We start from the raw sequence: 14,079 nt of genomic DNA, 5'->3' as shown, positions 1-14,079 counted from the left end.
ACAGCCGGAAATACGTCTGCGTTTGCAGGCTAGTCATGCAGTTGTCATTCATGGAATATATATTCAGCCGGTTGTCTCGCAATTGGACCACTCACTGACATTTATCATGGTGGTTGACCTCACTTGACTCTATACTGAAGGACTTCAGCTGGACATGACGGACGAAATATGAATGATTCATATTAAACCTATCACGAAGTTTTGCCATCCAGATATACATGTAACTGGAATGCTGTTTTTGAGGCAAAAAATGCTGCTGTCTTGTCACTGTAAGTAAAGTAATTCAAATTATCGTTGAAATCACTCTATTGTCAACTATAAAATTATTCCTTTTTTGTGGCTCAGATAGTTTATTTTACTACTCTGAGGGCTTAGCTCAATTAACTTCTGCTTTTCAAGCCTATCTTATGAAAGCATGAGACTTCTTGTCAGTGTCTTGTGGCTAAACGCAGCGGGATCCTGGTAACTAAACGTGACGTCATGCCGAAAACCAATGAACACAAACATGGCGGACCTTAGGTAGGAGGAGCACGAAGCGGCGATAAGCTTGAATATCAAATGAACTTTTGTCAGTTTTCCTTCGTAGAATTAGTGGAAAGATTTTTAGTTCTCCAAGTAAGTTTCTAGAATGTCTGGAGAACACACACCAAGCTTAAGCGACGAAGAAGAAGACGACTTAGATTGTTCAAACTCGCAGCCGCAACTTCCAGAGCTACAAGACACCTTGTCAAAATGGACTAACTACCTGCACGGATGGCAGGAAAGATGGGTGGTTTTGAGCGGCGGCACTTTGTCCTACTACAAATCAGAATACGATACAGCGTTTGGGTGTCGCGGCTCTATGAGTGTGGCAAAAGCTACCATACAAGTAAGATCATACTGTATACAATTTCCTGTGTGATAGATTAGTCAGGACTTAATTATTAGAGAGCTTTATAAATCCAATATTATCGAAGTTGTTAGGACTTGAAAGGAACGAGAAAAGAATGTAAGCAGATTCTTGATCTGATAGATAACTCCCTAATCTTCAATATTGGTTGAAATACTTCAGAATCTCGCCTTGATATTACGAAATACCGTAACGTAACCGGAACGAAGCCGAGCATGTTTTTTTGCTTTCGGGATACGTTCTAACACCCATGCATTCATTGCTGATATTTGCCACTTTTATAAAGGAGATCTCAGTACCACATTTTACAGACATGTTTTTTTTTCTTAAGAATTATTCAGTGTATTGTCTTGTGCGTTCTACAAAAATTATGCGTCAGAGAACCCGAAAGGTGACATTTGCATTGGCCGTATCTGTAATTCAATGCCACCGCACGCATGTTTTGTAATGTTTTGAAATTCGAAGCCCACCTTTTGGATATTGTTACGTAGTATTATTTTCTTACCTGAAATATAAGGTCAGCTATTTGCCAAAATAAATATTCTATCTCCAGCTTATATTTTGGTTTTGTTTACATGTATGTACATATACAGTGTATTGACTGCCTCATTCTTTTCACAAATCTCACAAATCTGCTCCTTTGTTTTTGAATGTTTTGTAAAATGTCTACAAATTTCATGTATTTCGTTTTCCTTGGTGTTATCCTAGATTATATCTGAGATTACACTATGATTAAATTGTGGGAATTTTTACCATTACTCAACAAACACAGGCCCCTTTCTTAGGGTTTCAGTTCAGGAACGTAACTTGAAGGAACAGATTATTAGCAGCTGTCTTCCTTTTTTGCTGCATGTTTTAAAGGAATTATAAAATTATGGAGGTGGAGATGGGATGAAAGGAAAAATCTGTTTGTAGATGGGCTAAGCTACTTACCAGGATAAAGATTAGAAAAAAAACTCTTGTAATAACAGAGCTTGAAGTAACTGTGAGACATTAGACATTGCCCAGCCAGATATGATTTGTAATGCCGCTGCCCAAGTATGAGATCTGTGTGCTGATCTACAGTAAAATGACTGAAAATAAGTGTAATCATGACACCAGTGAGCCATAAAGATTAAGTCAGGGTTATCTTATGAATTCTGCCTCTGTGTCCACAGTCCTCTGAGGTATTTGTGCAGTAAACAAAGCTGATGCACGTTAGTGTGAATGAACACAATTTTCATTCAATTTCTATTTCATCATCAAGTCTCTGTGCGCCAGTAGTCGCATAAGGCAGACAATTTGTATTTACTGTAGTTCAAATTTTTATAAATTTTCACTTATTCTGTTTGGCATTTCCATTTGAAAAGTAAAAGTAAAGCTTGGGAACAGAATGGGAATGCCAAATGGTAGTCACTAGTTATATTACTGAGAACATTCTAAAGAGGTTGTTGTACATGTAAGCAAACCTTGGGCATCAATCAGGAAGTTATTAAACAAATTAAAACTATATGTTAGGAATTAAAAGCCCAGTTGTCTTTTAAAAGAATATTACAGTAGTGTATCACATTGGTGCATCCCTTTGCACCAGCCGGCACTATGGGGATGAATACATGTGAGTACGTATATACATTGGGATAAAAATGGGGATACGAGACTGTAGGAACTCTTGTTACTATCAATTATGTTAAGTGTCCCCTGGCGATTGGTTTGCCAGTCGTGGCCAGCTAGAAGTTCTGACATATTTATAAAGTGATTAACTGATTGATTGATTGATATACTGTGTGAAAATGTCAGACCTTGATTTACTTTACAGTATAATTTTCTTTTCATTTTAACAGCCTCATGAGTTTGATGAGTGCAGATTTGATGTTAGTGTCAATGATTGTATGTATTACTTGAGAGCTCCCGATGTTGAAATACGTCAGAAATGGGTGGATGGACTGGAAGCAGTTAAGGTTAGTACATGTACATCTCAAATTTCATCTACGGTATGGGACATATATACCTTATAATAATTACATGTATGTTGTGGTTTTAATTAACCGCGCAGCCATGGGCCGAGCGCGGTTCATGGTTTACCCGTGGTTTTTTTTTTCGTTTTGTATGCGACCAGAGCCAAGCTTTCACTCGGCCAAATTTTGAGTCACGCAACCTGTGATGTTTACTCGCCAAAAGCTGTTGAAACATTAATAAATCTCATCTCCGATACTGACTTTCGCAGGAAAAAATTAAAAACCCAGCGTTCGTCAAAAATTATATTTTTTCACCAGAAATTTCGCTCGGAACATATACATATTTATATTCGTTTGAATCATCAATGAAATGACCTTTTTCGGATATTTTTTCCTTCGGGGTCAACAACAACCTCCGATTACAAAATCACGCTGAACCCACACGTTGCAAAAAAAAATCTCTTCGAAACCCTGATTTCGAAGCGATATATCACTTAAGCGTTAATAGCTACCACACATTGGCAGGCGGTAAATCTATTCCTTAACAATCCAGCTTTATCGTGTTAAAATTTCATAGAAATCGAACAAAACCAGAATTAATTAGAATTTTTTTGTGACCTCACTCCCTAGACTTGACCTAACAAAGGAAGCCATGGTCGCCCATAGCAACCGAAAAACACGAACATAACAAAGCTGACGTTTCGGCCAAAAAACTCCAGAATTATCGGCTGAGAGCTTAAACTTGAATGGGAACATCTTTTTCGAACTTTTTTCAACTGATTTAGACGAAAGACTGGCCTCGGCAGACTACAAAAAAGACCAAGAGAAAAAACAGAACAAGACAGCAGAAAAAGCCGATAATATTAATTCATCGCGTGGCTTTCGGCACGAAAACGAAAATACAGCTTACTTCTGGATAAATTCAGTCTTAGAAGCCAGCAACTGGTCCCAAATTACTTTCTGTATCCTTACAAATGTCTTGACTTCTATCTCCGAAAGATTTGGCCGCAATTTTTGAGCAAATAAACATTTCGCTGCGGCGACCGCCATTACGGTGGCTTGCATACTAAATTAGCTAACTTAACAAAATTCTCCCGAGGGGGGGATATGACAAATTTGGTGAGAATCAAAAGTAACGCGAATTTTCTGTCACGTTTTCGATCTGTGGTCACTGAAGTGACCAAAATCAATACATCGGTCGGGATAGGGTTTTTTTTATATGACTTGTGCGACTACTTTGCTAGCCCTTTACTCATGGAAAACACCAATCAAATTTAATCATGGCTTTTAAGAAAGAAAGCTGTTGTTAATAGTGTTATTATTGTGTCGTTCATATCGTTAATGCCCATACATATCCCGAAGAAAGTTCTAGATTAAGACCATTACGTCATCGGAGATTTGTCAACGGCTACCACTGATGGTGCAATAATACAGTTTGTGTTGATCAAGTGATGTGATGTCTACAGTAAGAAAAGAATCATCAATGACTGCTTTGGAATGTGCACTGCGTTCCGACGGTAGTGCTAAGCGAACCGTTTCATTTTTAAAGCGCGGTTATAAGATCTAACAGATCTTCTTGTTAGTTTTTGGTTTGAGATTTTTTAAACTAGTCCAATTTTCAGTTTCCATTGTCCCCTACAGTATCCTTTGTCATGGCTCAAACAGTAGTGTTCTACGTCAAATTACACAGACTGAGCATTACTTTGTTAAAATTTTTTGTGTGTGTTAGGCTGCAGAGTCTGGCTATGGTTCGGAGTCGAGTCTGAGGAAAGGTGGTTCTATGCTCTCGCTGTCATCTGTCACAAGTTTATCCACAACAGCATCATCTTCGTCATTCAAGGTTACAATGATAGACATGTTATTGTTAGCTGTATTACACTTACAGTCATCAAGTACATTTTCTGATTTTAAAGAATGATTGTGACTAGAAGTTGAAAAAGCCATTTAAATTAACTTTGACAGAAAGGAAGAGGCCTGCGTGAAAAGCTGATGGAACTGGAGACCTTTAGAGATATTGTTTGTCAGCAAATAGACACCCTTCAGAGTTACTTTGATGCTTGTGCTGGAGCAGGGGGAAATCACAAACAACCTTCTCATGTTGATGGCCATGATCGTGATCTCTTTGGTAGTAATGATGGACGTAAGTGATGATGTATTTTGTTTCTTTATCTGGGTTAGCATTGTCCCTGGAATCTTGGATTTAGACATGTTCCCCAGAGGCCTTTGAATTTTTTTCTTTTCTTATTCTGGGAAGATATTCAGGGTCATTAGCCTCAGTTGCAAGCATTTTCAAGTCCAGTACAGAGGACACAAATATGGCTTAGTGCAACATCTCTTTTTAAGTTTGGTATCATGAAAAGTTTTATGGACGGCTCTTTTGTCACTTTTCCATCTCCCATAAAGCTCACTAAGCTAACTGAAAGCTAATTTTCCAGTGGATCACGATGCCGATGATGAAATGGATGAACTGTCAACTACTCCTACACCTGCCACTTTAAATCAAATTGCTGATAACCTAGCTGGCAGAAGAGCAGCTCCTGATGGCTTTGATAATCCAGTAGCAGTATTGTCTATTGCAAATGCCAAAGGGGTTGATTTCAGGGGAGAGTCCATCACATTCAAAGCGACTACAGCTGGGATCTTGGCAACTCTTCAACACTGTATTGATATCATGAACAAAAGGGAGGATCACTGGCAGAGGAGACTGGATAAGGTAGAAAAAGTTAGCTTAGGTAGCATTCCTTTTTGGCCCATCTTAGTCTGGGTTTAAAGTAAAGTAACCTACAGCTGTGATAAAGGTTACTTCAAAGACCAGAAATATTGATGGCTTATTTCAGCTTCACCCGAGAAATTAAAATAATATTTTTTAAAAATGCAACCTCCAGACTTTTCTTTTGTCATTTATTCTGGACATTCATGTGTGACTTGCGATTTATGATATGTGTGAGTTTGCTTGTGTACCTAATTTGTATTGTAAGACATTGTTATTTTCCTTACTACCATACATGTTTTGTGAGTTGCAGGCAGGAAATTTATGAATAGTCACATTAGAAAGGTTCATGCCCCTTCAAAATTCTACATTTGGTTAGATAACAAAATGAATGAATTGTCACTCCAATGTTCATGTTATGTACATGTATAAATGAGTGCTTGGTACTACAATCACTGTACCTCTGCTTGTATACCTGACTACAGTGGTTACAGTATATACCAGCCCTCAAGAAATCAACAGTTACTACAGAAATGTGCACATTGTAGTTGGATTCAGAGTCTAACATCTTCCTTACTATTTTCAGGAAATAGAAAAGCGTAAGAAGGCTGAGACAGCAATAAAATCAGCAGTTGTAAATGCCAGGAAACAGGCATTTATTGGAGGTCCAGATTTTGAGGTGAGGGTGTGGTGATTTTGATAGAATCAAGAACAAGTGGGATCAAGGAACAAGCTTTACAAGACTTGGTAACGAGGGTAGAAATACATTTTAAAAAGAACTGATGATTGTTTTTACACAGCCCTAAACACTTTGCAAGTTGTCGCATCATCTTTCATGATCATAACAATGTTACATGTGTATTTCATTGCAATCTTGCACTCAACATTGACAAAAACTATACAATGCAGGTACAGTATCCCATAGTTTTTCAAAGACATGTACTTCTTTATTATTATGTTGTTTCTTTGAAAGTAAATTTAACCCAGTTTACTAACACAATGCAATGCATACATTGATGAAAAGCCAATTATTTTCTATATTTATTTATTTTGATGCTTGTTTAGGAAGGGCCACACAGTGCTTTGAATGAAGAGGAGTTTTATGATGCAATAGAAACTGCTCTGGATCGTCAGGATGAAGAGGATGCCATCCATGTAAGTGTGCCTTACTATTGTTTTCTTTAAGAGTGCTTTTATTATGAGTGTTCACCCCAGTGCATGTGCCTTACCCTACGACATAAGTTAGGATGTTGACTGTTCACTCCTCAATGGCCACACCATTATTTGTTTGTATGTGATTTGTTCATTGAATCTCATAACAATAAACATTCTAACTTTTTTTGCATAATTCTCAAATATATTTACTCATCAACAAATGAAACATTTTGATTCCATCAATAACGTGAATTATCATTAATGATTTGCTGACTTAGCAACAGGTCAATCAATAAGTAAAACAATCAAGTGCGTGTCACTGAATGTCTACATCTAAAGAAGGAAATTGAACTTGCTTGTTGTGTTACAGGATGATTTCCAGGGAAGCACCTTTGTACCACCATCAGAACTGATGGTAGAGGAACCCCCTCACAGATTAAAAACTGAGGTACACTATTATAGTGGTGTGAAAATGTTGTTTCAAACAAGCCACAAGAGTTAAGTTTATTTCATAAAGACATGCACTAAAAGGGAACAATGGAGGAAATTTTAAGTGCACACAGACCTGATAATTTAGGATATTTTGCCTCTAAAATCAAATCTGCAGTGTAAATGAAGTATTGGAAAGTCTAGAAAGAGGTTTGGTGTGAAGATACCAACCAATTCATTTCTCACAAAGGATTATTTCTATATTTTGTGTAGGTTGTTATATATAGCAGGGTAATATATTTTGCAGCCATGTTAAAAATATGTAGAGAAGATATCATTTCATTCCTGTTCATTTAGTAGTGAGTCAACTGACCACTTTGGTAAATGGTTTAACTTGACAATTCTGCCTACAGCATAGGTTACTAGGGTGCTTACATGTACTTACTATCAATGCAACTGTAGTTTGATACAACATTTAACTCACCAAGAGGGTTGTTTTGAAACTAGACATATTTTTTCATACAGGTTGATGAATCAGTAAAGGCAAGCTTGCAGATTGTTTTGGAAAATGTAGACCATAACTGGAACTTAGTGTATGAGGATGGAGATTTGAAGGTAGAAACTTTTTTTCAACTTTCCCTTTACAGTTTTGTAGAGTTTGGAACAGTTTGATTTTTAATCAATTCTTCTGACTCCAGTATCTGCTTGATTTTGGCATGGTTTGTAACACAAGTTTAAAGTTTGTTCACGGTGTTAAAACAGAAGCACGGATAATATTGGCAAGAAGAAGTCGTTTGTACAGCTGGATGTCCTTTTGTTATAAGAAAAAACAAAAAACAAAAATAACACGTTTTCTCTGAACCACCACCAGACAATCTAATATTTGCCACACAAAAGAATATTACAAAAACATAAAAAATAGGCTAGATGATATGTATATATATGTACGTGCATTGCAGTTATCTGTAGGAAATTATCAAGTATCATTTGGTAGGTTCATTTAATATGTAAGTATTTTCCCCACAGGTCCACCGCCGTGATTATGAAGAAGGAGGTATAGTTTTGGATCCCATGAAAGCTACACATACTGTACAGGTACAAGCATAGTGTAGTTGTACATGTGCATGTACTTGTTCTACTTTTGATTGTGTAAACAAGCTAACAGGCAAACATCAGTGTCAGCTGTCGTTAACATACACTACAAGTGTTTGTTAAAGAGCAGGAAAGTTTTCATGTATTTTGGCAAAGGTATGAAGTAGTGATCGTTGAAAAACTTTTCGAATCATGTTAGTAATATCTACTTCCAGGGACAAACATTATTTTTATCAACGTTTTCAACAATGTTCGTTCCTGACTACAGACCTTTTCCATACCCGAACATTTATTTCTTGTCTTTTATTTCTTGCCTTTTGCTACTCTTGGAACATGAAAGAGTAGTTGCCGTAGTTTCATGATGGCGATGTTGCTGAATTTGATTTAGTGTCATATTACTGAGTGTTTTTGGTTCCATTGTCAGGGTGTCACAGCGAGAGAGATGGCTCACTACTTTTTTGACAAAGATGTTCGCATGGATTGGGAAAGTATGTACTGTAATATTCAGCCAAGAGTAGTGTCAAACAATCATGCAGAAAACTGGTTTTTTATGGATGTTAATTTAATGAGTTGTTATTACTGATCCTATGCAGACACCCTGAGCTCTAATAAAACATTTTATGTACACCATGTAGCAGCTGATTTCTTGATGTAAATAGCAGAGATGGTGGTGATGTCGCTTTTTTGCCCCATTGCCTGAAGAGACTTCTTTTTTCTTTTTAGCTGGTTAGCAACATAAACAATTTATAAACAGAGTTCTCGCGAGCAGCTTGTCTAGGGGGAGAGATTTTGTATCATTATTGCGTGAAACACGAGAAGATGTTAAAAAACTTTCTTCATTACCTCAGCTCTGTATATGCTTAGATATGTCAATAGTATAGCTTCTACATAATCCCTTAACAAGTCCCCGCCCTTAACAGAACAAACTAAGAAACAAGTGTCGTTTGTTTGTATTCTCTGTGCAGCCACATTAGAGTCTTCGAGAGTTTTGGAACAACTTAGTGAGAGCTCAGTGATAATGCATCAGATTTACAAACGCGTTTGGCCGTCCTCCCAAAGGGACACTGTTTTTCTTTCCCACATCCGAGAAATACCGTCCTACGATGCTGGCGAGAGACAGGATAACGAAGTGGGACGACCATGGATTGTTTGTAACAATTCCCTAGATCATCCTGATGCTCCGGTATGATTTGTAATTAATAATTATTCCACGAGCGCGCGTTGAATATGGGAGATGGTAGATAGCCAACGAGGCTCGTGGCAATGAGTTGGCTATAGTGATCTCATATCCAACAAACGCCCCCAAAATATAGAAAACTAAAATGAAATAAAGGTTAAAAACGCCCCAAAAAATTACGCGTAGACCATGGTATAATGGTTCATATACCATGATGGTTAAGCCAATGAAAACTCTTGAATTGCATTACCCAATGATCCAGTTTTTCATCAAATAAATGTACAAATGGTTTACTTGTGTTTGATAGTGATATGTGAGTACACACGAGCTGCTAGTTTACCAAATGGTTTGAGGGCGACGTGATATCTGCCAAATTTACTCTACATGTATGTGAATCAAGGACTTCTTTCTGCTTAAAAGTCAGACTACGCATAGGAAATTGCAAAAGCTAAGGGCAAGAAAGCCTTAGCTTCTTGTAAAGACATGAGTGATCAGCGCAGTTATGTTAGCTTTGTTAGCTCCTTGTTGATTGGCATGTAAACCACGCGTTAGTTTTAGCATGATACGCGCCAAACCTGTTAACCCATACTGTGTCTTATCTTTCAGACAAACAAGTTCGTTCGAGCTATGATTACGGTGGCGTTATTTTGTCAGACATTTATTGAACCAAGGGAAGAAGGACAAAAACTCACCCGAGATCATATATCCTGCCAAATTACTTACACGGCAAATGGTATGTGTTTTGTTACCAAGGGTATAAGAGGGGTGGGGTGGGGTGGGGCTAAAGGGGGTACTAGGGGATATGCGCGGGAACGCTTCTTGGATCCTCTACCCTTGCTATTTTCACTACCTCGTTCAGATCTGACCTTACTTAGGGACTGCTTCCGTTCGTGTGTTTTCCGATTGTGAAAAAATGGTTTCTGAGAATTATTCCTAACTACAAAACGTATTAATAGAAAAAATAGCATTATAAACTGCTTTCTAGAGTGAACAAAGCATGCCCTGTTTCAGGCCAAAATTTTCAAAATGTAAATCCCATTTTAGATCAAAACGGCTCAAACCCCGTACCCTTTGGCGCGGCACATACATCACATTATCCATTCTGTCAAAATCTAGAGGCAGTCGTAAGCTAATCTATGATAAGTAATGGTCAGCGACTGTGAACACCCCTGCAAAGCAGTTTGACAATGATGTGCAAGAAACTTACTGGACGAATCTTTGTCGAGGAGTGTTACGAGTGGAGGTACAAGCGTCAATAAAGGCTTTTAAAATATAACATAACCTTTTGTCGTTGTTCACAGCCTCGTTGCTCTTCTTTTTACAGTTAATCCTGGGGGATGGGCTCCTCCTTCAGTAGTACGCGCTGTCTCTAAACGTGAATACCCGAAGTTTCTCCGCAAAATCAGCAGCTTCTGTCAAAACGCCTGCAAGGACAAGCCCATAACCATGTGAGTCAATCAGCGGGTGCCTACAGATGAGCATGTCACGACCAAGGGTATGAGCTTCTCGGAAAATCTGTGTCAATGAGAACTGGAAATACAACACGTCTAGATGGATCTTTGTCGCTCGCAAAAGAATCTCCAGTTCAGGGCAACACTGTGATTAAAACAGACAAGTGATCAGGAATTTGCTTGGTTTAAACCGACAGTGATCAATTGTAATTGCAAGCCATGAGAATTTTGTTACAAACCAACGAAATTGTATACACTGCTAGCCTCGCTGTCTATATGATCAGCCTACGTGCAGATATTTGTGAGGAAAAATCGATTAATATTTATCAATTGCTGAAGGGTAATTCCCGAATTAATGACATGGAAGAAGAACGAAAATCGTTTTCCATGTATTGAAGCTAAAATAAGCGCACAACTCAATTCAGAACTGCCGATAACATTTTAATTCACTTTACAGTATCAACTAGGCAGTTGTCTGCTTACGATAGTAATTGTCGATTTTAAAGGCATCGGCAGTCGTAGTGCGCATGTCACTTTTAGAATAAACACGTAATAAATTAACAAATGTGAATGTACAGCTTTTTAAATTAACCCAAAATGATAGAAAATACGCGCAACGTAAAGAAGAAATTGTTAACAGAAATGACAGTTACAATTACTTGGTGCCTGCTTATTAAAGGAACGCTTTTTCGTTGTACAAAAAATGTTTACATTGATGAAGATCTTTATTGAATTATTCTGAAAGATTAGGAGAAGGACAGTCTATTTTGTTACCGCGGCTGTAAAACAATCATGAGCTAAACGGACAAGAAGTTCAAGAAATATATATTTATTGAGGGTTTGACCGACAGGAAGAAAGCTGAAGACGTAAATAACTTTTCGTTTTCAAAACGACTTCTGTGGAAAATCAAAGTTAATGAACATGGAACAGTGTTAATGAGATCGTGTACATCTTATAATTCTAGTGAATGTTGATAAATACTAGAGAAAATTTCAAGCCTTGATGAGTTGAGATTAATTCTCAGATAAACCATAATGCCACGCCCACGTAAGTATGTATAAGGCAAGTCCTTCAAACTGGAGAGCAAGTTAAAGGTTTGCGGGTCTCATGTTAGACATCGAGAAATCAATTGCTTCCTCACAAAATAAAGCGTCTCCTTTAATTTGCTTTTGGATAGTGGAGACAAACTCGAAAGCGGAGTCTTTGCTCCCCTTGAGTAGCGGTCGGGAAACGGGCGACTCTGAAAAGTTCCGATTGGAAGACCAGAAGTATCGGAATTCAGGTCGACTTGCGCATGCCCTAACTGACAAACAAGTGGCTCAGTCGAGTCCGGCGTTGGTGTTTTACTTCCGCCCATTTCCGTTGTTTTTAATCAAAATCTAGCCTGTTACAGAGGTCTCTAGAGTCGCTCGTTTCGTCAAGCTTGCGCAGTAGGGAATGAATGTAGACTCGTGGAACGAGATTGGCACGGAGGAATCTACGAGCCCTTTCCCTCTTGACTCAGTTGATCTGATTTCCTAGATAATTCAACGCTTGTGGCCTTCAGAAAATATCGCTGGGTTGGTGAACTAAACGCGTTTGATCACAGCACCTACAGACCTTCAGGAAGCCTTAAAGTGGCTTATGGGGAGGGGGAGGGGGGGAATTTCCAGTGAAGTCCTCCATAGCGAATCAAGCCTTTTATTTAGCAAATGACGAAGAATAAACGTCGATTTCTCAAAAGTGTATGTCGTGGTTGATGTTTTACCAGCAAGTCACCATAGAGAGTGAAAAGCTATTAAAATTGCAAAAAATTAGATTTTGTGTCTTAAGTTTTCATCTGGAGGAGAGTACCAAATTAAGGTCATCCCTCACATTTGCATTGCGCATCCTTACTGCGCATAATTTATGGCGTCATTAGCGCGCGCTCGTGCACGCGCACATTGAAAACATGACGGATTTGCCTTGATATTGAGCTCAGTCAGTTGAAAAATGGCTCTAGCTCACCAACGAACACGGGCACCCCAATTTTCTTTTCTAGTCATTGTAATCAACTAATCATAAGCTTTGCGTGAGAAAAGACTGATCTAATTTCTATTGCTGAAAATTGAATAAATAAGAAAAATAGCAGATACACTTTGGTTCAAATTTTTAATCAAGGATTTAGCTTTCTGTCTGAATCAAACTTAAAACGGTTATTTGTGTCCGACACATTGTATTGACTGTAGTTTAATGCGTGTTCTTATGAGTCCGGACTCACAAAGATGATACAATTGCTGGGAATGCGTTCTTATAATAAGCATTAAATAATGCCAAAATGAGGCATTTTCAATGCCTCACTGCTCCTTAATAAGCATGGGCACCCCCCTTTTTTATTTCAAAATTGAAGTTATCATAGGACAAATATTCAATGGACAAAGTTTGAACAAAAATCTATTGTCACTTTTATTTCAGAGGAATCACCTTAAATGATGATATTCCTAGCTTCTTTCGCGCCATGTTAGAGGTAGACTGCGATTAAGTGCCGGCGCGAGGTAAAAATGTGGGAATTATGAGACTCTGAAATGTTCATCCTTCTTTTTAAAAGGCAGTTTTGTAGATATTAGAGTACACTAGGGTTTCCTGAAAATCTAGTCGGCGACAAATTGGACGCTAAATTGCAGGTTTTTCCACTTCCGAAGACCATCTGAATCGATATCGTTGACATAACAACGTGTTCAGTTCAAAATTCACGCGCACTGACCACACAACTGAGAACGATCCGTGTTGTTCGTGTCCCAGGAAAGTAACACTGGTTGATCTTTGTTATTGGCCGTCATAGTTATCTTGATCATGTAAGGGACTGTGCAATAATCAGGGAGCTTAAGAAACCACGACGGCGACGGCGAGGACAACGTCGATTAAAAAATGAGAGTATATTTTAACTACGAATCTCGCGATACTCTAAAGTCATTTAAATTTTTTATCACTGTCAAAGCTATCACGAAACTGAATCTAGGACACATCGATATATTCGAAATAAAAATTTGAAAAATTAGCCGTCGTGGTTCACGTTCTCCAGACAAGGCAGAATTTGGTCTTGTCACGCTGTTGTTTTGCAGAGGACGGCAAAGAAATGTACTAAGAATTATAACTCACGTGCACAGCCATTGTTCTCCTCATTAAACCTTTTGTTTAGCGACGTTGCCGTTGCCGTCGTGGTTTTCTTAAGCTCCCTAATTATCAGGAGGGGGGATGGGGCTGAAAAATGAAGCTCATATGG

General features: G+C 38.2%; 1 protein-coding gene across 1 annotated transcript; it reads left to right on the top strand.

Moving 5' to 3' along the window:
* Window positions 1-465: 465 nt before the first annotated feature.
* On the top strand, window positions 466-12,560 carry LOC110040029 (ceramide transfer protein-like). The gene is made up of 14 exons (XM_020745216.2): window positions 466-868; window positions 2,710-2,826; window positions 4,553-4,663; window positions 4,786-4,963; window positions 5,259-5,536; window positions 6,120-6,212; window positions 6,599-6,688; window positions 7,059-7,136; window positions 7,643-7,732; window positions 8,144-8,212; window positions 8,634-8,697; window positions 9,175-9,392; window positions 9,993-10,119; window positions 10,711-12,560. Exons 1-14 carry the CDS (start codon window positions 629-631, stop codon window positions 10,836-10,838), a joined length of 1,881 nt encoding a protein of 626 aa, XP_020600875.2. The 5' UTR covers window positions 466-628; the 3' UTR covers window positions 10,839-12,560.
* Window positions 12,561-14,079: the final 1,519 nt, after the last annotated feature.

Source organism: Orbicella faveolata, unplaced genomic scaffold (assembly GCF_042242905.1).
Source record: "Orbicella faveolata isolate gen_17 unplaced genomic scaffold, um_ofav_v1 contig_26, whole genome shotgun sequence".
In the NCBI taxonomy this organism is placed as follows: domain Eukaryota; kingdom Metazoa; phylum Cnidaria; class Anthozoa; order Scleractinia; family Merulinidae; genus Orbicella; species Orbicella faveolata.
This window is presented reverse-complemented; position numbering and strand designations above follow the sequence as displayed.